Source organism: Pezoporus occidentalis, unplaced genomic scaffold (assembly GCF_034315485.1).
Source record: "Pezoporus occidentalis ecotype Australia unplaced genomic scaffold, CSIRO_AGI_Poc_V1 ctg177, whole genome shotgun sequence".
NCBI classification, from domain to species: Eukaryota; Metazoa; Chordata; class Aves; order Psittaciformes; family Psittacidae; genus Pezoporus; species Pezoporus occidentalis.
Window position 1 is genome coordinate 1072698 of NW_026913607.1, and position 26672 is coordinate 1099369.

The following is a 26672-nucleotide window of genomic DNA, read 5'->3' on the forward strand; positions in this document are numbered from 1 at the left end:
GTGTATGCACCTGTGTATCATTGGTTCTGCTATTCTTGGGAGCTGGAGATTAGCTTTCTATTGCTGAGACTCAGCTTTGTTTTCTCTCCATGTGTAAATGGAACTGAGGTTTTGGATTCCTCTTTGCTGGAGTTCAGTGTGAAGCCAAAGACCACAGCTATGCCTTGTTTACCTTACGTGTTACAAATTTGTTTCCTTATAGTCTGTAAATCTGATGTTCTCCACGGCCTGTGTATTCTTCTACAGTAGCCTATTTCCACTTCTTGATGTCATTCAAGGCTTAAAAGTAAATTTTATTCATATGACTTAAACTTGTAGCTTTCCATAGCTGCTCTCCTAGGCTTTCTTTGTTTAAAAATTGTTCTGGAACATAAATCATAGGTAATAAGGATAAGATTGGGGGAGGGGGTGTGGGTGCTAATAGGCACTCTAAACAATTTATTTATGGGTTGTTTTCAGTGTACAGCAAAGAGAGTATACAGCAGCAGTATTACAAAGCCATTTATGTCGTGTTCAAGACAATGTGGTGTTTACTTTGAGTTAAATAATATGCATGAGTGAATTATGTATGCTGTTCTAACTACCATGATCCACAACTGCATGCAGTGGAGAAAGAATAGTGCTTAAATATCTTGATTTATGAATTACGAGGTTAGCTTAATGTTTGCAAGACATTTTTGTGATGTTACCAGGAGAAAGGAGTGTAATGCAGAGAGTACACTGGCTTATGCCACTTCACAGCAGTTGTACAGCAGTAAGTATAGCATAGAAGAGTTGCCACAGAGCTTGAGCTGGCGGACTTGCATTAGGGGGAGAACTTCCTCTCCTGGGAGATGGGGAGAAATCAATTGCTCTTTATTAAGAGCTTATCCTTAAAAGGCTAAGATGCTTACGAATAGAAAGCATTTCTGCCTTCTGCTGCACTATACTTAATTATATATATAAAGTTATTTAAGCCTTTACAGAAGGAAGTGACTAACTGCCCACCTTACAAGGCAGAAAGCAATGAAGTACAATTGCAGTGTGTTAAATGAATGCAATTTACACTGAAATGTTTACTTAAGGCAGCTGGATTTCAGCAAGAGATTGCAGTCCTTTACAGGACTTTTTGTTCTTGGCATAGTTTGTTTCCTCACAACTTCGTGTCGTCACTGTTGTCACTGTCTGCTCTTGTAGAGGCAGCTGATTGTGAAGAGGAGGATGAGCTTGCCTGTAGAAGAGTAACAAATACGTTCTGATTATTTGCAGTTCGAAAACATGCTTGATATGGGTTATGAAGGACTCCTATTAAGGGTCATGAAGGACTCCTGTTTTCATCTGCACTAATCATGTACTTATTTGGATGGCAGAATGAGCCAACAAAAGTGATATTTTTTGTTGTTGAAGCGCTTTTTGGTTAATTATGCTTAGAGAGAAATTTATTCAATAGAGATTTCCTACTATTCCCCTCGCTGCTGAATTTGCACACAAAAGTGTTGTTAACCTTCTTTCTGCTGCACAGTGCAGCTTGGTGGCTGAAACTTTTACACAAACTTGGCAGCTGGACATTTTCAGACAAGGCTAACGAAAAATGGACAGGAGGCAGCATCGGTCTTACTCTTCCTTGTCTGTCTCCTTTGAATGATCAGAAAAGAATATTTAAATGTTTTAAGGCTGACCACACAGAGGATTCAAAATGACTGTTTCAAGAAGAAATACCTTCCCGCTTTTCTGACTTGTCATGCTTCATATTCTTTCTAACGGCATGAAGTGAGTAAAATAAATCAGCGCATTTCCTAGAAAATGCCATCGTACCCTATCAGTTGCTCTTTCCTCTACAAAAGGTTCTGACATATTTCACCTGATTTTCCCAAAAGTGGTTTATGCTTTTCTTGTGTATTTAAGAACTTTTTCCCCCTGCATGTTCAGGATTGTATTGCCTGTTTCCCATCTTCATCAAGGATTAGTGTATTTGGATTATCTTGTTCCATAAAACCTTTTGTATGTGCATTCTTTCTGTGATTTAATTTTGCATTAAAGATACTCACCTGTATTATGTGTGGGGAAAGGAAGAGTTGTTTATGATAATCAGACTACAGCTTCCCTTGTAATAACATGGACTGATTTGTAATAATCCAGGCTCAAGTTAAAAATCCTAGCACAGGAATACGAGTTTTTTTCCTGTTCCCTAGGTGATTTCTCAACATCTACTTAAAGCAGTATTACTCACCCTTTCCCTTGGCTCAGATGAGTTTCTCTCTGGTTCTGATGGATGGTTTTCTGTGTAAGCAGGAGGTTCAGAAGTGTCATAGACTGGATCTGCCATAGAGGCTGTGATGGGAATGTTCTGGTCCTGGAAGTATTTGTAAGCATCTTTGCTGCACACCAGTAGTGTTAGTCTGTCACCGCTATCTTGGATTCTTTCCACCACTTTGTCATAGGATTCATTCATCACATTCACGCTGTTCACTTCCACCAAGAAGTCGTTATTTTCCACACCTGCTGTGTCAGCTGGTCCGTGTTTTTTTACCTGCAAAGGCAAGTTCAAACTAATACTAGCATAAAACTTGGAAAGATGCATTAACAACTGATGGTTAGTGAGGATATTGTGTTACTATTTTCCTTACAAGACAACAAAATACAAAATGTTTATGCTTTCTTTACAAGACAGCAGAATAAACATGGGGAAGATTTGTGGGGCAGAAATGAATTGGGACAGACAATAGGCCTAGGCATGATAAACATGGAATCTGCCAGTTTGGGACTTAAGATACATCTTGATTTTGATAGACTTGTAGAAATGTGGCATGGTGGAATCATGGACAGGTGGAAAACCAGTTTTCTTAAGTCCCTATCCAGTAACTTTAAAGTTAACTTTACTATATTGAAGTTACAGTAAGGTTACCTCTATTATATATCATATCCTTATTACATATCCTTAGTAATGATTGGAACACCTTCTCTCAAGAAAGCTAAAGGCACAGATGTGATTTGTTTGGGGTTCTACTTTTGCCAGCTGTGGAATTCAACAAAGAGTGGGTAGAGCACGGTGAACGTGTCTCACGCTCAGGACATTCTACAGGCAAAAAAAAAAAAATTATTTAAAATACCAATTTTAGCATGCTGGTCTCATGAATAAAAGCAAAAATGATGCAAAAGCTGCATTTCCCTTTTGTCTAGACATCTAACAGCTTATTTTTTTTATCTTGGTCCTACAGTGTCAGTCTGACTAACAGTTACAGCTTTTATCTGAGTGTGCTGGAGAAGAGACTTGTCTTGTGCGGCTTTTCCTGAAGGCATTTGCAGGACCGAAGGGAGGAAGTTGGCTGACAGACTACTTGGGCCTTTTCTTGTTACTCATTCTACATTAGTACCTCATTGATGAACAGTCCAGGCTTGTTCTTAATCATGTTTAAACTGAAGCCAAATCCACTAGGCCCTTTCACCATCTTGCAAATTCTTGGCTTGTGGTTCACATTCTGCTCAGTGTGCAACTCCGCTCTTTCCTCCATTTTAGCTGGAGTTGGATCTTGTGCTTTGTAGTAGTAAGAGAAAGGGGAAATCTGAGCCTGAAAAAAAGTCACAAGTAAAAAGGCACAAATAAAACTTTGTGAAATCTGTGTGAGGCTTCATGATCAAAATGATTTGTTTGAAACTTTTTTAATGACTAAGACTTGAGCTGCAGTGAAGAGCTCTTTGTTAGTAATTTCTGGCTGAGTGGAAAATGACAGTGTTGATCTATGTGAGAAAGGAATTTTGTTACTCATTTTGTTCATAAATGGTTAACAGCCACATTGCTCTAAATTTGCTGTTTCAAACTTCTAACCTTTCTTGTGGTGTGATTTGTTCTAGCAGTGACTAAAAACCTGGAAGACGCCAAAAATTTGGGTGTTTTGTGACTTGCTGTATGAGTGCAAGGAGAGTTGCTGTCATATGGGTGTATCTTAAATGTTTCCCACCAGTTGAAGCGTCTGTCAGAGCAGACTGGCTGTTTTATTGCTGCATATGTCTCTTCCTACTGATAAATTATCATTTCTAAGTAGTAGTTTGCATTTTCTTACCAGTTTATACATGGCATCAGTCTCCTTATCCACTACCAACAGTGTGGTTTTTGCTTCAGACTGCTTAATTTTTCCCACTACATTTTCATGGTCCAGACCACGCACCAGCTCTCCATCGACAGCTACTAAGATATCATTGTCTTTGAGACCCGCTGTGGCTGCTGGGCTCTCAGCATCAACATCCTTGATTACATGATCTAAGATTGGAAGGGAGAAAAACTTGATGTGAAGGCTGGTAAGTTAAAAGACATTAAAATGCATGGAAAACCTGATTGTCAGAATTGTATGGTCGAGACCATTTACCCTCGTGCAAGTCTGTCTGCAACATGTCTGTAGAGGACTTCTAGATGACCAGTGAGAAGCCAAAAGAGAGTGAGGTCTGCAAACCTGATACCAGAAGCAGCTCTATAGCAAATGTCATGGTCTGTGTGTTAACTCGGTTCTTACCACCAGTATTTTGTTCCATCCGCAGGTAAAAGCCATAACCATTTTCTCCTGTCTGGATCTCAATAAGTCGTGGTTTGAGGGGAAGCAATCTCAGGCTGGCACTCTCTTTGCTCAGTACCATCTTCTGGCTCTTGTAATAGTGGTCTGTTTCTTCATTTGAAAGTAGAAACATAACACGATTCTCAGACTTCTTTACCTGTGATAGTACACAATGCAGTCTTGGATGTCACCACTTCAACAGTACGTGGGAATTGTAGATACTTTGGTAGCTGGTGTACTGATACATAGTGATGTGTGGGTGCTGTTGATGAATGAGCCATAAGGCGTAGGCCATGGTACCGTAAGTTGACTACCCCTCACTCCCCATCCAGTCAGAAATTTGGGCCAAGATAAGATCTTGGGTATATAAGATCTAGTACATATATGAAGAAATATTACGAATCTCATACTGTGTTCCTGACCTTTAGGGAATTAGCTGTAGAGTGCCAAGAGTGTGGCATACAGTACCAGCAAGAATCCAGTGAGCCTCAGTAGATAATGCTTGGCTTATCTAGATATGGAACCCTACAATATAGACATATTGTGCCATCTATATGCCTATTATAGTTTACAGTGACAAGAGTCAAGTTTCTGTCACTCTTCCATCTCCCTGTATTAACTGATTCTGAGTGTTTTCTTGTTTGTTCAGCGTCTCGGAGTTCATCCTTCTCTTATTCCTTTATAGTCTAAAGGATGCTCTTTTAAACTCATCTTAACCAGCATCACTCTGCTGCTGCTGTTACAGTAGCTCAATAAAACACGGGTGTTGCACAGTTCCATAGTTAGTAGCATGAATTGGACTGTGATGTTGGAATTCTGGAGCATGTACTGCCTATCTCATGGCTCTCTGAAATCTCTTCAGCTCCAGCTGTGTTTCAGCAGTGCCAACAGTGGAAGTTGGAAGCCTCATTAGCAATATTCTTTGCAGCTGAGGCCAGGTAGTGAAATTACATGCACAGTAGTTTTCATTAGTTTTGTACTTCTTAACAGGAGAAAGGAACTACTGTCTAAAAGAATGAGTTTTCCCTGTTCCGTGCTGACTGTATCATCAGAGAGTTCCCCCTCTTCCTGCCCTGGAAACCACATTTGATGACTTGCCCTCTACTGTTATGAGTATTTCCAGGACTTTTAGGAGCAGAGCATGATTTATTTAATAGTGTTCCTGGCAGTGGCACTCTTCTGTTATTTAAAATTCTTTGCCCTGTCCTGATGGCTTTATTTATTCAGAGTCAGTTCAAGAGGCTGCTTGACAACAGAGCCAAAGCAGAGGGGGTACTCTGCTGTGTTGACGATACATGAGCAGTAGCTTCCAGGATTTACTGTGAAGCATTCAAATCAGCCAGACCTGCCTCTTCAATAACCCTAATGGGTTGCTGTGAAAGTGGGCCAGAACAGAAGATGAATCAGTGTACAAATACCTTTTCCACCACTTCCTCATGTGTGTCATTTTCCACATTTTTTCCATTGATTTCAATCAGGCGATCGTTATTTTGGACACCAGCCTTTGCAGCTGCTCCTTGTGATGAAAGCTCTACTATGAACAACCCCTTCTGTCCTAAAATAAATGAAAGCTCATTACGCAGGGCAAGTTGCTGACATATGCTTGAATTTAATGGTTAAGGAAACTCGGTACTGATGACCTTAGAGACTCCTGGACTCTGCTTACATGCAGATTACAGTGACACCACAAATCTTAGACATACCTCCATCTCTCTTATTCTGTCCTGAAAAAATCACTTCTGTGGGGGTGGGAGGCATTTGTTCACTATCTGCAGCTCAAACAATCTTTCATTTATCAAGAGTGCTAAAGGGGAGCACTGGATTTGATTCTCACCTCCTCCCCCTCCCAGTTTGAAGTGAGGAGCTGCTTTTGGTGTTGTTTTATACATTTCACAATTTACTGTGTTTGAAAGGCTTACTTGTTTGGTCTTTCAGTTATATTACATTTTGAAATATCCTCTGTAGAGGTGATGCTCTCCAGAAGACTTCCCTATTCTGTTAACTGGCCTTGGAAGAAAGGCATATGTGAAGGAGGCTCAAAATCCCTTGCTTTCTAAATGAAATAACTTACAAATTGGAAATGTGTTTATTACAGCTGTCTAGAACTTTGTCTGCTGGTACCTGAGGTTAGTTGAAGGAATAGAACAGTACTTGATGTAGCATCTTGAGCGTATATCTGGTATTTAATCAGGGACTGCAAATTTTATTTTGGTGTGTGGGCTTGGATAACAAGCAGACAATAGCTTATTCTTTTTATCTCTTCCCTCTACTCCCCCATCTTTTCTCCACCCCGTAAGAAATGTGGTCCTTGGAAAACCGTGCACTGCATATGCTGTGCAGAAAGGGGCTAGTGGTAGACCTGACCTCATCATGCTTCTCACTTTCTGTCAGCAAGAGCAGTTTGTGTATCCACATTGGCCTCCACGTTAACTGTGGGTGCCTCTGTCCCTGCTTGCTGTCTCTCTCTATACACACCATCTCTTCTCACCAGGCTCTCACCTTCTGTGGTTTTCAGAGAGAAGCCATAGCCTTTCTCTTCCTTCACTAGGTAGCAGAGTCGGGGTTGTGGAACTGCGGTGATTGCTCCATTGACCATGGATGGTGGGGACTGCTGCTCCTGTTGCTGTCCTGTTGACACTTTTTGACCAAGCTCTTCCAAGTTTAGTCCTTCCTTTTCAGCCTTTTGATAGGACGCATCATCCAGAACAAGTAGTACAACAGAATTCCCGCTGTTTTTGACAATCTCCACCACCTGTAGTGGGCAAGGCAAGCATGTGCTAGAGCAATTGACCTTAAAACATTCCCCAGGAAGACTTGCACCATCTATTGTTTTTGTTGTCTCATCCCTGTGCTTATGCACTGTGGAGGCACCTCAAAGACATTTCATGCCCATGGTGGGTAATGAATACTGTGGGGAGATTCTCAGAGCAGTTGACTTGGCTTTTGGATTTCCTAGCTGAAGATGTCATAACTGGAATAGAAAGCTTCACATAGTGGTATTGGTTCTGGGTAACGGGGAAGTGGTGTGGGTACAGGGCTAAACAGAGAAGTACCTGTGCATGTTCTTGCTTGTCTACAAACACACCATTAACTCTGAGGACTCTGTCTCCATCCTTCAAGCCAGCCTTTTCAGCTGGGCTGTTCTTTGCCACGTTCCGGATGAGATGTCCTGCTGTGTCTTTCTCAACACGCAGGTAGAATCCGTAAGTCTTTTGGGGTGTTTTGGTCACTTTACATTCTCGGGGCTGGAGAACAGAAATCATCTCTAGCAGACAGGATGGAAAAGGCATGTGTCAGTAAGAATAGTAAGCTTACCTAGTTGTGCTCACTCTGTATACATACAGAGAGTTTGCTTCAGAATTCTTGGGTTTTTGCTTCCTGGGAAATCCTGCTGTGCAAAGCTGAAGCTAGTTAACAAGGACAGGGAGAAAAAAAACAATCCCCTTTCCCCTCCTCGCTTTTCTTGTCTCCCAATCTCAAATGAAGTTGAGCAAGATGCAGATCTGGAAGAAAGAAGTTGTCTGCCTGTGACAATGTGGTGAAAATTGAGGTGAGGATTTAATACCTGAATTAAGTCTTTGAGAGGAAAAATGACGGCAGCCCAAAAGTATTGGAACATTGTTAGGAAAGCTGTGTGACAAAACAGGATTTCACAGAAGCACTGAATGCTCAGGGTGGGAAGGCACCTCCAGAGGTCATGTGGTCCTATGCCCCAGCTCAAGCAAGGCCACGTAGAGCCAGTTCCCTAGGAACCAAGTGTTGATGGCTTTCAAATATCTCCAAGGAGGGAAGCTCCGTTACTTCTCTGGGCAACCTGTGCCAGTGCTCAAGTCAATCTCATAGTAATAAAAAGCATCCTTATGTTCAGATGGAGCTGGCTGTGTTTCAGTTAATGCCCATTTTGTTCTGTCACTGGTTACCACTGAAAGGAGCCTGGCTCCATCTTTGAACCCTCCCTTCAGATATTCTTATACACTAAAAAGTCTCCCCTGAGCCTTTGCTTCACCAGGCTGAGCAGTCCCAGCTCTCAGCCTTTTGAGTGTCTCCAAGGATGAACACTCTACAGCTTCTCTGGGCAACCTGTACAGATGGATGAGCAGCTGGGAGCAAGGAAGAACCTCATTGGCCTAACCGGGCTTTCCTGTTCTTAGTTATTTTAGCTAAACAAAATTAAGTTTTGGGAAAGACGTTGTAGCGGTGGTGTTATTTTTAATGAGCACAGGGTTTGCATTGAAGGGTGGAAAGCAAGGACTATAAAGGAACTAGGAAGACCCTTGTCTATGCTTACAAAGCTTTTTTTTCTTCTAGCTGTGTTCAGTATTTCTACATCTCAGTTTTCATACAAAATGGTGCACTTGCTTTATTTCTGTGCCCTTTAGGAGCTACTGATAGAATCAAAGTTCTTGGAGCTCTCCATGTTTTCCTCTGCCTTTGAGTCCTAATTAAATACTCTGATTCCATTATGAAAAGGAGCTAACAGGCTCTTTCACTTTGGTATTTCATTATGCATGAGGTTTGGGTGAGATGTGAATGCAGGTATTGTGAGGTCTAACAAAAGTGTAGAATATTCAGGCATACACCTAGTGATAATGTGAATGTGCCATCAGGTAATCGCTTGCAGGAAAGGTAATTTAATACTGCCTGGACTGTGTGGAACAAAACAGGAGTTGAGACAGTGCGCTTCTCTTGTAATTCTCACATAAATCCTGAAATGACCATAAAGCCTCAATTTGCTGCCTTACTAAAGCTTTATCTCCATCCCTGATGACTTTAACAATGACAGGAGATGTAATCAATGTAAAAATGTGACATTGTGTGAGAAAGGAAAGAAATTAAATTGGGTTCAGCAATGACAGGCTGCTGAAGTAGTAGTAATTTGAGTCAAATGATTTCTCAATGAATTTGTGACAACTGGAGCAGAATTTCCAGTCGATGTTTCCAGAGTGCTATGTTAATTCCACAGAGAATTTGAGGCCAGCTAGTTAAAGAGCATACTTGATGCTGCTACCAGATTGCTGTTAGGCGGTGACCTTTGTCCTCCAGAGGTTCTGGAGCAAATCCTCCTAGAAGCTGTGTTAAGCACATATGCCAAGGGCAGAAAAGTGTTTGGGATCTGACAGCATGGATTTACTGATAATCATAAAAGATACCTGATGAACCCTGGTTACTTTACATAATGAGTGGACTGGCTCTGTGATGGGCAGAGAGCAGTGAATGCTGTTCACCTTAACTTCTGCAGTGACTTTGATACAGTCTGTAATACAGTCAATGTAGCCATTCTGGTGACACATGTACTGGGTAAGCAGACTACTAGATGATGCAGAGAATTGTCTGGGTCACTAGGTTCAGAGGGGTTTGATCAGTGGTGTATAATCCAGCTGCTGGGTGGTTATTAGTGACATTCTTTTGCTATTTAGAGGGACCTCAGCAGGCTGGAGAAATGGGCTGACAGAAACCTCATGAAGTTCAGCAAAGAAAAGTGAAAAGTAATCTGTGCCTAGACTATGCACAACAATACAGGCTGATTGCTGAATGGCCAGAAGGCAGCATTGCTGGGTAGCACTCAAGTGCCCAGTTGAATGTGAGTCAGTGGTGTACCTTTGCGGTACTATAGCCAGCAGGTCAATGGAAGGGATCATTCCCCTCTCTTTGGCACTTGTGAGACCGCATGTGAGGACTGTCTCCAGATTTGAGCTCCCTTAAGTAATTGATATATTGGGGCTAGTCCACTGAGGTGATAGGGTACACATAATGTTTAAGGAGACAGAGAGAGCTGGGTTTGTTCAGTCTCGGGAAGAGAAAGTAAAGGGAAGATCTTATTGATGTCTCCAACTGCCGAACTGGATTGTTTAGAGAACACAGAGCCAGATTCTTAACAGTTAAGAGGATGAGAAGCAACACATAGACTATGGCAAGGGGAAGTCTAATTAGACAGCCAGAAGGACAGCTTTTCATCTTGGGGGCTGTCAGATGCTGAAACAGGTGCTCAGAGAGGCTGTGGAATTCCCATCTGCAAAGATACTTACCTGGATGGGGCCCTAGCAACCTGATCTAAGCTGGTCTGCTGTGTTGCAAAGATAAGCCATTAATCACAGCCTAATAAATACTAAGAAAATTACTGTTTGCATGTAAATATTTCTATGCAACTCCATGTTTTTTTCTTTGTATCACCTGTGTGACTCATGTGGGAACTGGACTTTTTTCCCTTTTAAGTAGCTGGGGTCAAGTCCTTCCATGGTAGCAGCCTACTACAGAACTACCTCTGTGGTTGCCCATACTACAGACTGTTTGCTATCAAAGCTAAAAGTGCATTGTTGAGTTTAAATGGGCAGCATATAGAGCAGTATGGATTTGTGGTGGGGGTTTGGCACAGATGCCACTGCAGCTGGAGAATATGGGGAATTTCAGCATACAGGATAAGAAGCCTGCAGATCATGATTCCCTTGTTCCCCTTGGTCAGGTGTCTTATACTTTTTTGAGTGTCTGTAGTTGCACTGGGACTTACTCACATAAGGATGGGCTGCCTTTACATTTGGCCATTGTTGGAATGCATCACACTGCACTGATAGCAACTACAACTCAAAGCAGATTTCTTGACAAATGCTGGAAATCTGTGCTAATTCCTAAAGTTAACATGCAAAACCAGTGATACACAAAGCTGAAGAAACAGTAGGCTTATACGGGAAAGGTTATTCCTTCATATTTAGAATTGGAGGGAAGGTTACACTACACTGCATGCTACTTTTAATCCATGAAAGCTTTACATGCAAAATTATTTGGATTATAAAAAGGAGTTTTCTAAGGGAGTAGGGTTTAACAAAAAAGGAATATCTTACCTGTATGTCTGTGTGGAGCAGCATTCACAGGAATTCTCTTTTGCTGTCCCTCCTGTGGCGGTATCTATAAGTAAGGCTGGACTTTGATTGGGCAAAGGTTGATTTAGAAGATTATTTATTTAACCAAGATTCACTGAATATGTTCAACACCTTGATAGGCTGCCTTGTCCTTGCTTGCAGAAGTGCTAATCACATGCATGTCTTGGCAGCTTTGAATTTTGCTCTGCTTATAAAAACTTAAGTCAATGAGGTCATCTGAGGCAAGCCTGATCTTTACTCTGGGCAAGAATCTTCTCCAGCTGTAAGAAATATCTTAGCAGGAACAGGTTCGGATTGTGGTGGATTGACCTGGGCCAGCAGCATTTGACTGCAGATCAAGAGGTTACTGGTTCAAATCTCTACATGTTAGATGCCAGATAAAGGACTGTGATGGGTTAACCTTGGCTGGCAACCAGATGCCCACTGAGCTGCTTTTGCTCCCTTCCTGTACAGAGCAGGAGGGAGAAAATAGGATGAAAAGGTTTGAAGAATTCAAGGTAAGGACGGTAATTGGAAGAGATAGGAAAAGAAAATAAAAGGGCTTGTGCTGGAGGGGTGTCTCTGACCACTGAGGCCATCGCATGTGTGGAACATGTAGCGTAATCGAGTGACCCATATGTGTAAAGTTTTCTTGGGATAGAGAGCAGGGGTGGCTGGGCTATCAGTATTGTGAGGCCTGACAAATTGCCTATCCTGGACCACTGCTCTGAACCTGACAAGGCGAGTGCTATGTATTTACCATGTGGAAGCGTCTACTGAGTGACCGAAGACATACCCTGTAAACCATACTATTGCCTGAAATGCAATCCTGAGCCTTGAAAGTCAAATGCTGCGTCATGGTACTCCAGAAAGAATCCAGCCAGACAGTGCAACTCATTTCTAAAATAACCTTATACAATCCTGGGTCAAGCAACATGGCATTGATTTGGTCCATCACGAAACCTATCACCCACAAGCCTCTGGAAAGGTTGAACAATACAATACTATGTTGAGAGCACAGAACACTGGGGAATGGAAGCAGTGGGATGTAAGTATAGCAGAAGTCGCTATACTTACAGCACCAGATGATCTACTAACTGCCCTTGTTCTTGGTAAGATACCAAGGTACTTAATGAATTGACCGTGCACCGCGCAGATGGGAGCACATGCAAGGATTACAGGTCAGCATACAAGGAAACAGCGCAGCATTTGAAGCAAAATGGAATTTTTTATTGTACTACCACTGTGACAGTGACTTGAGGTCATTTCAGGTGCAGACAAGAATTTTCAGGAGTAAGGTGTTATACAGATTACCACGGTGCTGGCAGAATGCTGTAGAGTGGAGAGTTGGTATTGTGGAAGGGTGTAGTTTCAATAAGTGCAATTTAGCAAAGTCTTGCTCTTTGCCAGAATGTATGTGGCCCAAGTCACTCCTGGCCCTATTTTGGAGACAGACATGAGGAGAGCAGGTACCCAGTGGTGCCAGGATGATGGTCCTTACTTAACTTACTTATTCACACCTGAAGAGTCTATACAGGAAAAAAAAAAGATGTAGCAAATCTCTGGATCACTCTGATATTGCTTTTTTAAAGCTGTTTTGCTTTGGTTTTTTATTGTGACTCACCATGACTGTGTTAAGAGCTGGTGAAGAAACCACTTTCATGGCCATTCTACTGGATGAGAAGAGCAGAAAACAGAGCTGTTAATGAAAGACTGGTGAAGTAGACCTTTAATGTTTGTAATCCAAGTGCAAAGTTACAAAGTTCAGTCTACTAAAACACACCTTTTGTTATTAACACAGTTGTATAAGAAGTCCAACCCTAAATTTGAATGAATATAGTTCATATGTTTGGTTCTGAGGATAGTTATGCTCAAAAGATATGTATCAGTGCTGGCACCGTTCTATTGACAAAAGGTTTAAGTGGCTACTTTGCTGTAAATGCATTCCCTCACTTTAAATATTTAATGATAATAACTATATCAACCACAGCTGAACCTTTTTTGCCTAGGTGCACGTACATCCCTTAAAAATTGATGTAATGAGGATTTCCAAATAGTGCTTGTTTACCTACATATATATATATATATATTGCTTGCTGCATCCTTGCTTGCTGCATCCTTGCTGACCACAAGGTCACTAGTTCCCTTGCAGTGCCATCCTGTTTGTTATGAATCCAACAAATAGTTAAAGAAAATTCATTTTCAAATGCAGTGTGTTGGGAGGATACAGGCTTATTTGTGTCCTCTGCTGACTCCAGCTGAAACAATTGTAAATCTGTCCCCTACTCCCTGCAGAACATCATGCCCTTGCAGCTGAGCTCTGCAAAGGTGGCACGCTTGGTCTAAGCCACCACAGTCCAGTGTATTAACAAGAGGCAACATCGCTTTCAATTTATATTAATATGCAAGGCTGTGAACTGCAATAGCTGAAGGGCTGTGATTTGCAACCTCTGTCAGGTAGAGATATGCTCCCTGAAGAAGTTGCTGTTCCCATCCAAGGGGGCCGCGGCCTCTTCAGCTTTCCTTCCACAGCTAAATCTGAAAGGGATTGTGAATCAGAGCCTTGGACTGTTTTAAGGTCTCCTTCAATAGAGTAATAGGAGGATATTCTTAATTTGTCCTTGTATTTAAGCTGTTAAAAATCAGTACAATGCTTTCCCTTTGTCCCTTACTTTGCCACTGATGTTTTTTGTGCTCCAGTTTGGCAAGTATTATATAAAGCAGCATGTGATTTGGTAATAGGAATATTTGGTTCACTGAAGACCTCCTTAATCATGAGGCAAAGTGCATTTGAGCTACCAAATGAATATTCATCAATCTTTCTGCGCATAGCCAAGTGGTAATTAATTCTTTTTCTTCTGGTGACCACATGCTCCTGATACAATAAAGAGACTCAGAGGAAAAAACGAGGGAGCAAGCAGGAATGGCATTGCAATCCTGCTGCTTTGCAGATGAAGGGGAGAATGCCCATCCTAGCATTTTGGCTTTATGTCTTCCTAAAAAATAGAAGAATACTCCACATTTGCTGTCCCTGTGTTTTCAGCAAAAAAAGGTATTCTGTTATCCCCTGGACCTGTCAGTGAGGAATTATAGTGGCAGTCCACTTGCCCTAGGCTTTGCTCTTTTTGCTTTAAACATCGAATTGACTTCCCTAGTGACCTTTCTTACTGGAGAATATAAACTAGAAACAATACTTTCTTTTTTAGCTCTTCTTTAACTGTTCAACAAATATTCTGTGTTGATAATGAATTTGGGCTTTTAGATGCAGAATTTGTTACCAAGTTAACTGTGAGGTTTCTCTGTATGGCTTCTTTGCTGCCACATCAGGCTGAAGTCAATGTTAAAAAATGGATATTTCTCTTGAAGCAAAAATTCAAGGGTGCTAGAAATGAGGAGTTATGTGAGCTAAGTAGACTTTTCAGTGCAGCTATGTGTTTGTTCATAGTAAATGGCTGTACACATGTATATATATTCACATGCATGCACAGCAATCAGTCTTCCAGCCCGTTTGGATAACAGCAGCTGAAGCTGATTTGTTTAACACTGCTCAAATGGCAACACGTTTGGAATTCTTGTCTTCCTTCTGGCACTCGTAACATGTGGGAAGACTTTTCTTTCCAGCTTTTGTTGTTGGGTATTTTCTGGAAAAGAATTTCTTCAGTTCTGCCTTTTAATTGCTGTATCATTCAATAGTCTTCGGGCACGCAAGATGCTGAGGCATCAACAATAATGCTACAAATGTACTAATCTGGCTTTTTCCACTCAGCACATGGAGCTTTATTTTTCTTATGTTACACACCCCTATAAAACTGCTGTGGGTTTGGTTTTTGTTTTCTGGTTTATGAACAGAATAAGTTACTTCAATCTGTCGTACGTGCATGTTTTGCCCTCTGGAGATGGATTTCTGAATTTGACAGTAGGCTCTGTTCCTTTCCTTCTAGGCTTTTGAAATGTATAAGTAAAGAGTACTATGTCTACTTCACTATTTTCTTCAAGGAGCATTATGAAGAGATGCTTATGCAGTCACTCTAAAGATCATATATTCTTCCTCCAAAAATACAGCTCCATGAGAAAGGAAGTGTCCAAGCCCTAAGGCTTTGACAGCAGCAATTGTGAATTTCTTTCTCTTACCATGTTCCATTCCTCTTCCTTCTGCCTCTGTCCCATCTCGTCCTGTTGTCCCCCCCCAGTCTGTAATCCATCCTGGAAATGCCCCTGATTTCTGTAATAACCTCTATATGATTGAGTAGTCAATTTCAGTTTGTCAGTAAATATATTATTGGGTGGAGACCTGGACTGAGAGCAGCCTGGAGGGGAGACACTTGGGTGTGTTGGTTGATGAAAATCTCAAAATGAGTCAGCTTCAGGGTGTGCTCACAGCCTGGAAACCAAACCATGTTCTGGGCTGCATCAAAAGGAGCGTGACCAGCAGGTCGAAGGAGGTGATCCTGCCCCTCTACTCTGCTCTTGTGAGACCCCACCTGCAGTACTGTGTTCAGCTCGGGGGCCCACAACACAAGAAGGATATGGACCTGTTGGAGCAAGTCCAGAGGAGGCCACAAAGATGGTCAGAGGGCTGGAGCACCTTTTCTATGGAGACAGGCTGAGAGAGTTGGGCTTGTTTAGCCTGGGAGCCTTTAAAGCAGCCTTCTAGTACCTAAAGGGGCCTAGAAGAAATCTGGAGAGGGGCTTTTTAGCAGGACATGTAGGGACAGGACAAGGGGGAATGGCTTTCAACTGAAACGGGAGATTTAGGTAAGATCTTAGGCAGAAGCTCTTCCCTGTGAGGGTGCTGAGGCACTGGCACAGGGTGCCCAGGGAAGCTGTGGCTGCCCCATCCCTGGCAGTGTTCAAGGCCAGGTTGGATGGGGCTTGGAGCAACCTGCTCTAGAGGAAGGTGTCCCTGTCCATGGCAGGGGTTGGGACTGGTTGAGCTTTAAGGTCGCTTCCAATACAAACCAGTCTGGGATTCTATTCTGATATTTTATTACCCTAAGGTTATGCTGGAGTAGTGTCTGGAGGGGGAAGGTGCATCAGCCTCAGCAAATGCAAATGATGTTGCTTCACAGAATCCAGAATTATTTTGTCTCTTTTTTTGTATGCCAAAGACTTAACTTCTGCTTCAAGCTTCTTACTGGGTGCATCCACTCTTGCTACAGGAGGGATTTAAGTTGGAATAGCATTCATTTGCCATTCTCTCTCACTGAGATCAGTAATCATAATGCAAAGTCTGAATGTAGCCTTGAAGAGAAATACTAGTTTCCTGTAGAAGTTTCCATCTTCTCTGTCACTCTGTATTTGCTTTTATGTTTGGGGAACTATTGTGCTCTGCTCTGGTGAGGCTTATATGATGCTTATAACACTGTTACTAGAAATGTGGGGATGGATAATGCCTGCTCTTTATTAGTTCTTGTCACTTTGTGGCTTTAAAAGGCTTGTTATCTGTTATCACAAAAAGGAAATGGCTACTGCTCTGCTTGGCACTGCAGAAACGCAGAATGCAGCCCTTTTCCTGCATACCTATTGAAAACTGTTATTATAAGCTTTGAGAGGAATATAAATTTAGACACTATTTGAACCAAAGATTAATATGAGAAAAAAAATGATTTATTTTTATATGGTGTAAAAGCCACTAGAGTTGGTTATGAGCTTATAAAATAATATGAGCTTATAATAATAAATAATTCGTTTAAAATCCCATCCAAACATGCAACAGATCCCATCAGAAATCTTGCCTAAGTACTAAAGACAGGCTAGATCTCCACAAAATGCATCTATGGAATTGAGGTTGGCATGGTTGTAAGAGTAAAACTGTTTCTTGGTGACAGCAGAGCTTGTGTCCCTGATTTCAGCTGGAAAATGACACTCAAACTATCTAGGAAATACCCACCTTCATTGTAGCTGATGGCCTGTGTTCAAGGTCGTCCTGAGTGATATGACTACATCTGGGCCTAAGTAGCTAAGTGATCCTGAAATACTGCACTGGGTTCAGAGCTGGAGCAATGGGACATACCTGCTCGAGTAGAGAGAAGAAAACTATTATCCACAGATAGAGCTGAGGTGACATTAAGCTGTTTCCTTGTGCAGGTCATCCAGAAGTGGAAGGATTTCAAGATCTATGTCACTGGGGAAGCTAGCATGAGCTTGAGTGAAACTTGTGTGTGGCAGTAAGCTTCATGATGTTTGAGTCCATATAGCCAGTGGCAAGATCTCAAGAAGTTCAGCAGAAGTAGTATATTCTACTCTCTTGTGCTTTTTGCTTCACCTTTGCAGGGGGCAGTTGCACTGTTATCTCTTGGTTTTCATTTGTTCTATGCACATGAAAGATTCCCAACAGAGTCCTTTAATGATTTCCTAAACTTAAACCACAACTTTTACCTCAGTCAGATTCTCAGTTGTTAATGGTTGTACTTTAAGCTGCTGCTGCTATGTTATTTCACTGCCATACTTCTTTTAAAGCTCACTGTGTCCTGAAGAAGAGGATGATGGAATAAGAACCCTGCATAATTATATTTACTGCCAGTAAGGTGGAATAATAAAGTAGCTAATGGATGCTTAAATCAGGTAGGCATTTATATTAAGGAAATTGAAACTGAAGGATGTTGTCATCATTTTAATGCACCGTGTAGGGTTAACTTTGTGAGTGGTGATAATCTGTTATATCAGTTTAAGGGTTTAATCACTTGGCAATGTTACTCTGATAATTCATTATTACCCGGTGAAGTCACATATTTAATTAGCCTAGATAACAGAACACTGATTTCTCAGGGTTTGTTTGCTTTTGTGTAATTTGATTGACGTAATTAATTTTATTATTTTGATTTAAAAAAAAGGCACATCTTTTCAGTACTTGGTGCCTGGACCTATTTTCTTTACAGTTACAGAATATGTGTATCTTGAGGTACAAAATTTGTAAGGTCTTTGTGATCTCTTCAAATTTAGTTCTAAACTGCTTCACAGCATGATTAATAAAAATAATTGTCACTAAAGAGAAAAGCCTGATGTTTTAATTCAGTATAGAACTCTTTGGGTTTGATGTTTTGATGGTTTTATTTTTATTCTAGATATAAGAAAAGTAAAAATGACAGCCCATTTCTCATTTACAGAAGCCAACGTATAAGATGTATAATGATGAAGTAGTGTTCTACAAAAGCAAACCCAACAAACTAGGTCTTAAAATTGAGGTAAAGCAGGAGGGCAAAAGGGGGCCTTTTATCATCACTGAGTTGTAGACCAGTGCATCCAAAATGCAGCCCCTGCCATATGATCAGGGCACAGACAAGCATCTATCTAGCACAGATTACAAGCAGGAGTATTAGAGATCCAGAGTGTCTGGTGCGCAGCTGTGTCATGTGTGTGTTCCTGTGTCATGTGCTTGTGTCCAGCATGGTGAAAGGAGCAGTTCTAGACCACCAAGAGGATACAGCCCCTGCTTCACAGATTTGATGAGGACCAGGCTTTCCCACCCTCTCATTTACAGAGCTGAAAGCTGGAGTTGGAGCTGTCAGGATTTGGTTCTAGGAAAACTTTGTAGGTCCTCTGAAATGTGTTTTTGGAACCTCTTGCAAATACTGAATGTTGTGTCATAGATCAGGTGTTGCCAAAAGCTAAATCTGACTTAGTTATCTTCTGTATATGTTTTCCCTCATGACTATACTGTTTTTCATTTGTAATAGATGATCTAGGTGAAACTGAACTTTACTTTCTCTCTTACTATCTGAATATTATTTGCATACCACTAAGACAAATCCTGGAATTTACCTTATTGGATTTTTTTTCCATTATCATGGGAATGTGTAGGTGAGGGTGATTGTCTAATGCAGCCTTAGGGCATGTTTTTCAGGGTGTGTATTTCTCTCATGTTGCTTTTTTTGTTTTGGTTAAAGTAGGATGGAAACATTAAGATTTCAATAGCCAAAACCTATCACTGAGTTTATCTTTTGATTTAATATAAACACATACAACATACAAAAGCTGAAATTGTCTTTTTTTCTTTTTTTCTATGAGGTTGCAAAAGGTAGGAAATGCATTGGACACACATTCTGTTCTCTGACATTGTGATCTATGTTTTTCATACCCCTGATTTATCCTTGCCTTGCAATCTTGTACTGAACACTTGTTAACTGTCATATTGAATCTGATGGATTTACTAACACTGAGACATCTGAGGAGATCTCACTTGCCTTAACACAAATGGGCACCCATTCAGATTTATTCAGCAAGCAGAACTTTGCTTCTTGCCTTTTTTATTTATATATTTTATTTTCTGTATGGTTGAAACTGGGGATTTTTCCCTCTGTAAGCCCTGTTTGAAGTTACACGGTAGGTGTTCTAGGGGGTGTTGCATTGCACCCTCAGTATTTTCCTATGTTGCTCAGCTTAGATGCCTGTCAAGAATGCACACGCAGCTCGCGTAAAGCCTCCCAAGGCATTTCTCAAATAAAAAAGCTGCTCACTGCTTTATTTCTGAAAAGAAACCTCAGGGATATATTCAATCTTGCTCGCTTGTGAGTACGTATTCACTGGCTCCACCAGTTACAGGCTGAGTAACTGGGATTATGCTCCACTGACAGACCTGTTGCTGAATGGGCTTCAAAGAACATGTTGCTTGCTCTGCAGGAGAAGTGATTGCTTTGGGATTGGCATGAGAGAAAGTGGAAGGAGAAGAAGGAAAAAACCTTAGTAATCTTGCTTTGCTCTTTGAATTGTGCACACTTCGTCCATGGCTGATATTTGTGCTTGAGCTCTCAAGTCAGCACCTATTACAGATGTGGTGGTCTTAAGGAAGTTTGGAAGCAAATCTGGAAACTTATGGCTTTGCCACACAGAGCCTGTACATTTTCAGTAAATGTGTCTGGAACATTGAACTACTTCCTGCTATAGCTGGGATTTTGATTGCTTTAATGAGTTGCAGAGGCTGTGAACTGGCAGCTCCATTCCCCTTGAACTCACCACTATGTTCTATGCGTCTCAAAAGCTGTTAAAAGAGCAACTGAACTCATGCTTCTTGTCTGCACTCTGAAAAGGAAACCTCTTAAAAGTCTTTTAAGTGTCCAAAAATTACTGGGTCATCTAAGAGAGGAATTGTTAGCTAAAGTGGCCTTAGCTGGTAAAAGCCAAGAAGATCTCCTGGTCCTGGATAGCCGTCCTATAACTGAAAGCTTGACATCAGAAAGTGCATGGGGACCCTTTCAGAGAGCCAATAAAGAGCTGAAAGGTAGGTGAAGAATAGGTATTGTAGTTACAAAAACAGAGAAACCAACCAGACATTCAACTTCTTGCAAGTGCAGTCCACACTGTGGGAATTTCTTTGCAGTACAGAAAAGCGCAGATAAATGCTTCATTATCATTTTCACTCCCACCATTTCACCCCCCTCCTCTACCAAAAAGAAGATCTGAGCATACCTAAGAGAACTGATTTAACTCACATGAGTACACAGAGTACAAGCACTGGACAATGTGGAACAACTGAAGTCCTGCAAGGCTTTCTTCCAAGTCTTCATCTAAGGTGGTAGGTGAGAGGCAAAAAAATCCCAAACCCCATGCAAGCAGAAGCAAAACTTTTGGTTTTTATTTACTTATTTAACCTCAAAATCTTTCAAGGCACCCACCCATTTGGAAAGTGGAGGCCAAACACACCACTCATGCTTTTCTTCTTCCTAGAACCATACCAAGCTCCATTTGTGCCAGGCACTGGAACATTTCTGAAAGAGCTTCATTTTTCTAGGGAAAGGAAAATCTATATTCTGAGGTGACAAATGAAGCTCTATTGCCCCTTAGCACTGGTCTGGAACAGGAGGATGTTGTGGTAAGCATGATTTATATTTTTTCCTTCAGAATTTCTCTCTTTTTTCCTGACGACCACATCAAAATTCTCCTGCTCCTTCTCAGAGTACAAATACACTTGTGATAGGAACTGAATTGTTTTCATCATTGAAAAAGGTATGTCAGTAACCTGTTGTTCTGTACATTTATTTTAATGTCCCGAGACAGCCTGCTGGGAGCCAAGCTCTTGTCTGTGCAAGCCAAACAATTTGATGCAGGTGCCCTCTTGAGAAGAAACAATTCCAAAGGAAGTCTGCTTTTAGGAATTTATTGACAGCTGTTGAGTTCACCACAGCCTGTGTCAATAATTGTGTGATTGTGGTCTAAGTCCTAACTTTCAGCTCTTTTAGCTACTGCCCTCTGATCCTCAATAAGCCTGTTGCCTGCAACTTGAGTTTACAGGTAGTACCTGTGTGTGTTCTGGTTTGTGGTATCTGTCATCTTGTTGGTTTGTTTGTTTCTTTTTTATCTCTGTCTTATCTGAACACAGAGGGTTACCTTGTGTTTTACAAGCTCATTGCTTCAGGGGAAGGTCCTTGCACTTTTGACTGCTCTGCAAGTGCTAGGAGAGGCTTGCAGCACCAAGCTGAGTGATCCTAGCCCTCTCCTCTGTACCATGAGAAGAACTCATGGATAACTGCATGTTTTGTTTTCTTCTCTTTCCTTTTTTAGTGCAGAAGATGACTCAGATCACAGGGTTCCTCGCCAGGCCTGGAGGCAGCAGCCCTGTACTGGTGTTCCAAATGGCAGCTTTGGCAATGCTGGTATCAGGTAAGGAGCCCTGGCAAGGAAAAGCATGCTGTTGGCATTTCCCAAATCCTGCTTAGGAGTTACTTGTTGTGGCAGAGGTGCTGCCTGGATTATGGGAAGGAAAGAATATTTACTGCAATAAGCTTTCAGCAGGGCAGGCTCTGCATGATGTTTCTCAGCCTTTTGTTTTCTCCATGATGAATTTTTCCCAGGAAGATGGAGGCAAAACCTGGTCCCCAAAGAGCAGTATTTTGAGCCAATCAGTATTTTCATATTATCTTTCCATGGAATAATTCAATAATTGGTGAAAGCAAAAACCTTCAAGTTGAAGAGAAAAAAACAGACAAGCCCCCAAAATATCCCTCTCCCCTGATGCTTTTGCTGCCTTTTTTGAAGAAAGGATTCTCTTCTCAGCTTGATTTTTATGAAAACAAGAAACTTTATAGACAATATTCTGTTTGTGTAATGCCTCTGCCACAAGGTCTGTGATAGGAAACAGATTTTTCTTCCTCTCATATGAGGGAAAATGTATTTTTTTTATTATGGTACCTGTTATCCTGGGTACTCTGTGCACATCTGGAGCACGAGATAGCCTGGACTTTCACAGCACATGAATGAATGGAGAAGTATGGTGAGGGAGGGGGAGCTGGCCTGGTACAAAGATCAGTTCAGTTACTGTCTGCTGTGTTCCACCACAGATCACAGTATGCTGGAAGTAATTTAGGCATCTACCCCAAATTACATGGAAGAAGGAGAGACCGTGAATTTGAATTGCCTCATCAAGCATCAGCAGGATCAGTCATCACAAATGGAGGCTCGCTGGTATGAAAAACCAAAGAAGCAAAAGGGTTTGCAAAGGACATGGAAGGTTTGCACCACTCCTGAAACTTAAACCTCAAAAGTCACGTCCTCTCTTGCTTCTGAAAATTCAGATTATCAACCAGACAGTGGCCACTCTCAATGCAAAACCAAAATAAAGAACACTGTCCTGACTGCTATGGGCCTCTTTATTAGGGTGAATGTAACAGGTAAGCTCTATGTGTCCAGGAGCTTTCTAGCAGAGGGAGTTGTGAGATCACATCCTTGTCTCTGAAGTGAAATTTCTGCATGCTGAAAACAGTTCATGGAGATGTATCCTATCCTCCTAGGGTGTGAAACTGAAAATGTTTGCTGCCACGCTGTGACAGGTGGAGTAAGTTTCATACTCCTCTGTCTTTTCATCTGTGCATGCTAAATGCAAGACTGACATGTGATGAATGTTGGGGATTTGGTTTAGATTGGCTGTGGATCTCTCAGAGCTAATGGGAATAGTTTCCCATGGGGAAACTCTGAGCACCATTACCACAGCTGAAAGGAATAGGGTGAAAAAAGTGATCTGGGAAAATGTATGTCAATCTTGGGTTAGCTGCAGGTCTGTCCCAGTTCACCCAGCATCTGCTCTATAGCCAGAGCTTCATTCACAGGTGGGAAAGTTCTTTTCTCTAAAATGGAGATCTGTGTATTTTCTTAATAGGGGACCTCTGTGTACGCAAACAGTGCAGCCTTATAGCCTCTTGGATTAACTATAGTGTACATAGACCTCAGGGAGGATTGGTGCTTAGAGGGAGTAGGACTTGAGATATGGCAGCCACCACTGAGTTGTTTTGTTCTTATTGAGGTGATTTATTTTTCTGTTCCTTCATTACTCAGGTTAAAAAGGGATGAAACGTGCAGTGGCAGTGCTCCTGTACAATAATTTCTCTACAGGTCTTAACTGATCATATGGTATGGTGTCTTCTACTTGTGCCAAGTGACTTCAGCTCCAAGCCTCCAGCAGAAGGGAATATATCTCTGGCATAACTAGCTGAGGTTCTCATCTGGTAGTTGCAGTGGTAGTGAGCTACTAGAGCTTTTTTAGGATGGTTCTGATCAGGGGCAGGCTGAGAAGCCAGCTCGTATTCCTTCCAAGCTGTTCCCAGCTTTGTTAAGACATAGGGATTATATCCATCTTTTCCCTTCCTAAAGTTCTCTCCAACATATTTTGATTAAAAATAAAATAAAAATTCAGTTACTTTCCTGCCACTAAGTTTTAGGTGAAAGAAGATGCAGTTCCACAGACTTTTATTTGCATGTTGGTCATTATATCTGGTGTGAGTGTTGTCAATACCACAAGGAGGACAAAAGGTGACCCGAAACAGAACAAAGATCTGAGGATGGATTCTGAGCTGGAGAAGATGTGGACTGTGGTCATGATATCCTGGATAATTTTGTATGCCAAAGGTAAGAAGATTATCTCCTTACCTACCTCCCTACCTCCATATTTCTTTTCTGGGGATAGAGCTTATGACTGATTTTATAAAATCACAAGTCTCACAGGTGGATTTCTGGCACGGCCCTTGTATTTAATGACTTCCCCTTTCCCACTGTAATAATTCCATAGAGGTTAGCAGGCTGAAACTCCCCAGGCGGCAGGATGGAACGATGCCAACTAAGTTGCTTTGGTTTTGGTTTTCAGTGATTTTGCAGCAGGTGCAGCAGAGCTGGATTCTGGCCAACATCCACAGCAGTCACCTAACTCAGCGTTCAATTCATGATCTTGCCAAAAGAGAACGCGCAGAATGAGCACAGGACCATTGTTTTATGGACTTCAGATGCCTCCTGTGTGGCTTTTGGGGAACATGTAGCTGTGTGCTAATGTGACATAAGGTGTCTTGCAAATTAAACACTGAGGCTGAGCTCAGGCAGTTAATTTAGATGTGTGAAAGTCTCTCTTCTCAGCCAGATGACCACTCTGTATAACCTTTGAAATGCAGTCTTGCATCAGTCACTTTTTTACCAAGCTTGTGTTTTACTGATTTGCATTTGTACATTTTGCTCCTGAACACCAGGAGATTTTTTTCTTTTATATTTTCTTTTTTTTTTTTTTGCTTTAATGTGTTCATCTTTTGTTTTTTCCCCACTCAAGAGCTTGTGCCGTGAAAACCCTGTCTGTGGAGTCTGGGCTGCTTTGCTTAAACAAGATAGTTTTCCTGAGATACTGTAAGAACAACTTCATTTTATCGTGCATGATGAATGTCCGGGATTCACGTTGTGTTTCATGGCTCACTTCAAGCTTTCAAGGGACTTATTTCTGGAATTTCTGGTACTGGTTCTTTGGGATTATTCACATTTTCCCTGTAGCTCCATCCAGGCAGAGAAGGATTTCTTCCTGTCCTAGAACTGAAATTCTCTCATATCTAGTGTCAGTTCTTCCAGTTTTTGCCATCATCAAGGCAATGGATTTCTCAGTGTTGGTACTCTTTGAAATGAAGAGACGGTTTCTTTCCAGCTGTACTTTCTGGAACTTGCCTCCCATATGGGGAGGTTTTCCCTTCCTACTACAGCTCTCTATGTAAAGAAGGGTTTCCTGGGTTCTTCTCTCATCTGAAATGTCTTCTGATATATTTCTAGTCTATCCTCTGTGCTCTTCAATTTGTTCTGAGAGAGCTTGAAGCCCTTATTCAACTCTGGGCAGTCTGTGCTCAAGTGAGTGATGCACAGGAAGCAGGAATGAAGTTATTGTCAAACTCCTTGTTTTGCACACAGAAAGCAAAACCAGGCATGTTTTACCCTAACTGTGGGATTTTTTCAAAGGCTATTTTGTCTGTAGTCTTTTAACTGTCTTGTGTCCCTCTCCCCTTTTCCAAGTATTTATGTAAATTTGCCTTCTGTGTAAGAGGTTCTCTCCTAGTACTTAAAATCTGGTATCAAATGACAAAGGGAAGATGGCTGTATCTATATCTGTTTCTGTGGTTACTAAAGCTTGTCTGATGAGCATTTCAGACCACTGCCATGTTTTTCAAGCTTGGACATGTGTGTAATGTTTCTGAATGTCAAAACAGACATGTATCTGCTAAATAAATAAATCAAGTGTTCCTTTATCTCCTCATCACTTTGCCAGGTACCTGACTGTTTAGCAGCTCGGAAGGGCTGCAATTGCTGCTGCTCTGGGAGCCTTTCCATCAAAGGCAGCCTGATTTGGGATTCTTGTTGGAATGAACGTGCATGTCTCAGCTTACAGAACCAGCTGCTCAAAGGGCATCCTTGATGCTGAGAAGCAGTAACAAGCAGGATAGAAGTCTCGCTAGCTGGGGGAAGGGAAAGAGAGGCAGGAAGAGCATTGTATGATCCTATGTTTTGGGTTCCACTGAACCAGTTCAGACTGCAGATATTTTTAGCACTGTCCTTCATCCGGTAGTATGCTGTACAATTACACATCAACATGATGCTTCTCTTGTAGGTTCGTGTAGCTATGTTTCCACCTCCTGGCAACTATAAGGAATAGCTGAAAGGAGACTAAAGAGAATCATGTTTTTATTTTGGCTAGGCACTAGAAAATGAAGTAGGAAGAAGCGCTTCTCTTGAGCTTGAAGAGTTTTTTAACTCTTCAAAGTTCAGTGTTCTATGCAAGGTATAAACATAGAAGCTGTTTCCAAATAGTTTGCTTTGCAGCTACTGTGAAAATCAGTGCTTGAACTGAAAGGTCATAAATACAAGGTACTTGCAGCAGGACTGAAAGTAATAAGAAACCGGACAGTCATTTTATATTGACGGAGGAAGCATGAGTGTATATCGATGGTAACTGGGCACAATAACAGCCCTAGTGAAACTGCAGTCTCTAAAATACCTATACATTCTGCCTATTAGAGGCAACAATTGTTACAGTGTTATGGGGAACACAGTCAAGACTTTAGGTATT

At 41.5% G+C, this 26672-nt stretch overlaps 1 protein-coding gene and 1 long non-coding RNA gene across 3 annotated transcripts; one reads left to right on the top strand and one right to left on the bottom strand.

Annotated features, from left to right (window-relative positions):
• Positions 1-409: 409 nt before the first annotated feature.
• On the bottom strand, positions 410-11502 carry PDZK1 (PDZ domain containing 1). Its single transcript, XM_062614677.1, has 9 exons — positions 11363-11502; positions 7580-7791; positions 7026-7278; positions 5945-6081; positions 4488-4683; positions 4041-4237; positions 3354-3548; positions 2210-2509; positions 410-1210 (listed from the first exon to the last, which is right to left on the bottom strand). Exons 2-9 carry the CDS (start codon positions 7787-7789, stop codon positions 1133-1135), a joined length of 1566 nt encoding a protein of 521 aa, XP_062470661.1. The 5' UTR covers positions 7790-7791; positions 11363-11502; the 3' UTR covers positions 410-1132.
• Positions 10592-26672, top strand: LOC134161639 (uncharacterized). 2 transcript variants are annotated; one of them, XR_009964062.1, is made up of 9 exons: positions 10592-10646; positions 10868-11898; positions 17468-17612; positions 17840-17944; positions 18766-18910; positions 21108-21188; positions 21878-21976; positions 22654-24214; positions 24900-26672. It is a non-coding gene; the product is annotated as an uncharacterized LOC134161639 (long non-coding RNA). The 2 variants fall into 2 exon arrangements; XR_009964061.1 differs by lacking the exons at positions 18766-18910; positions 21108-21188 and having other exon boundaries at positions 22654-22983.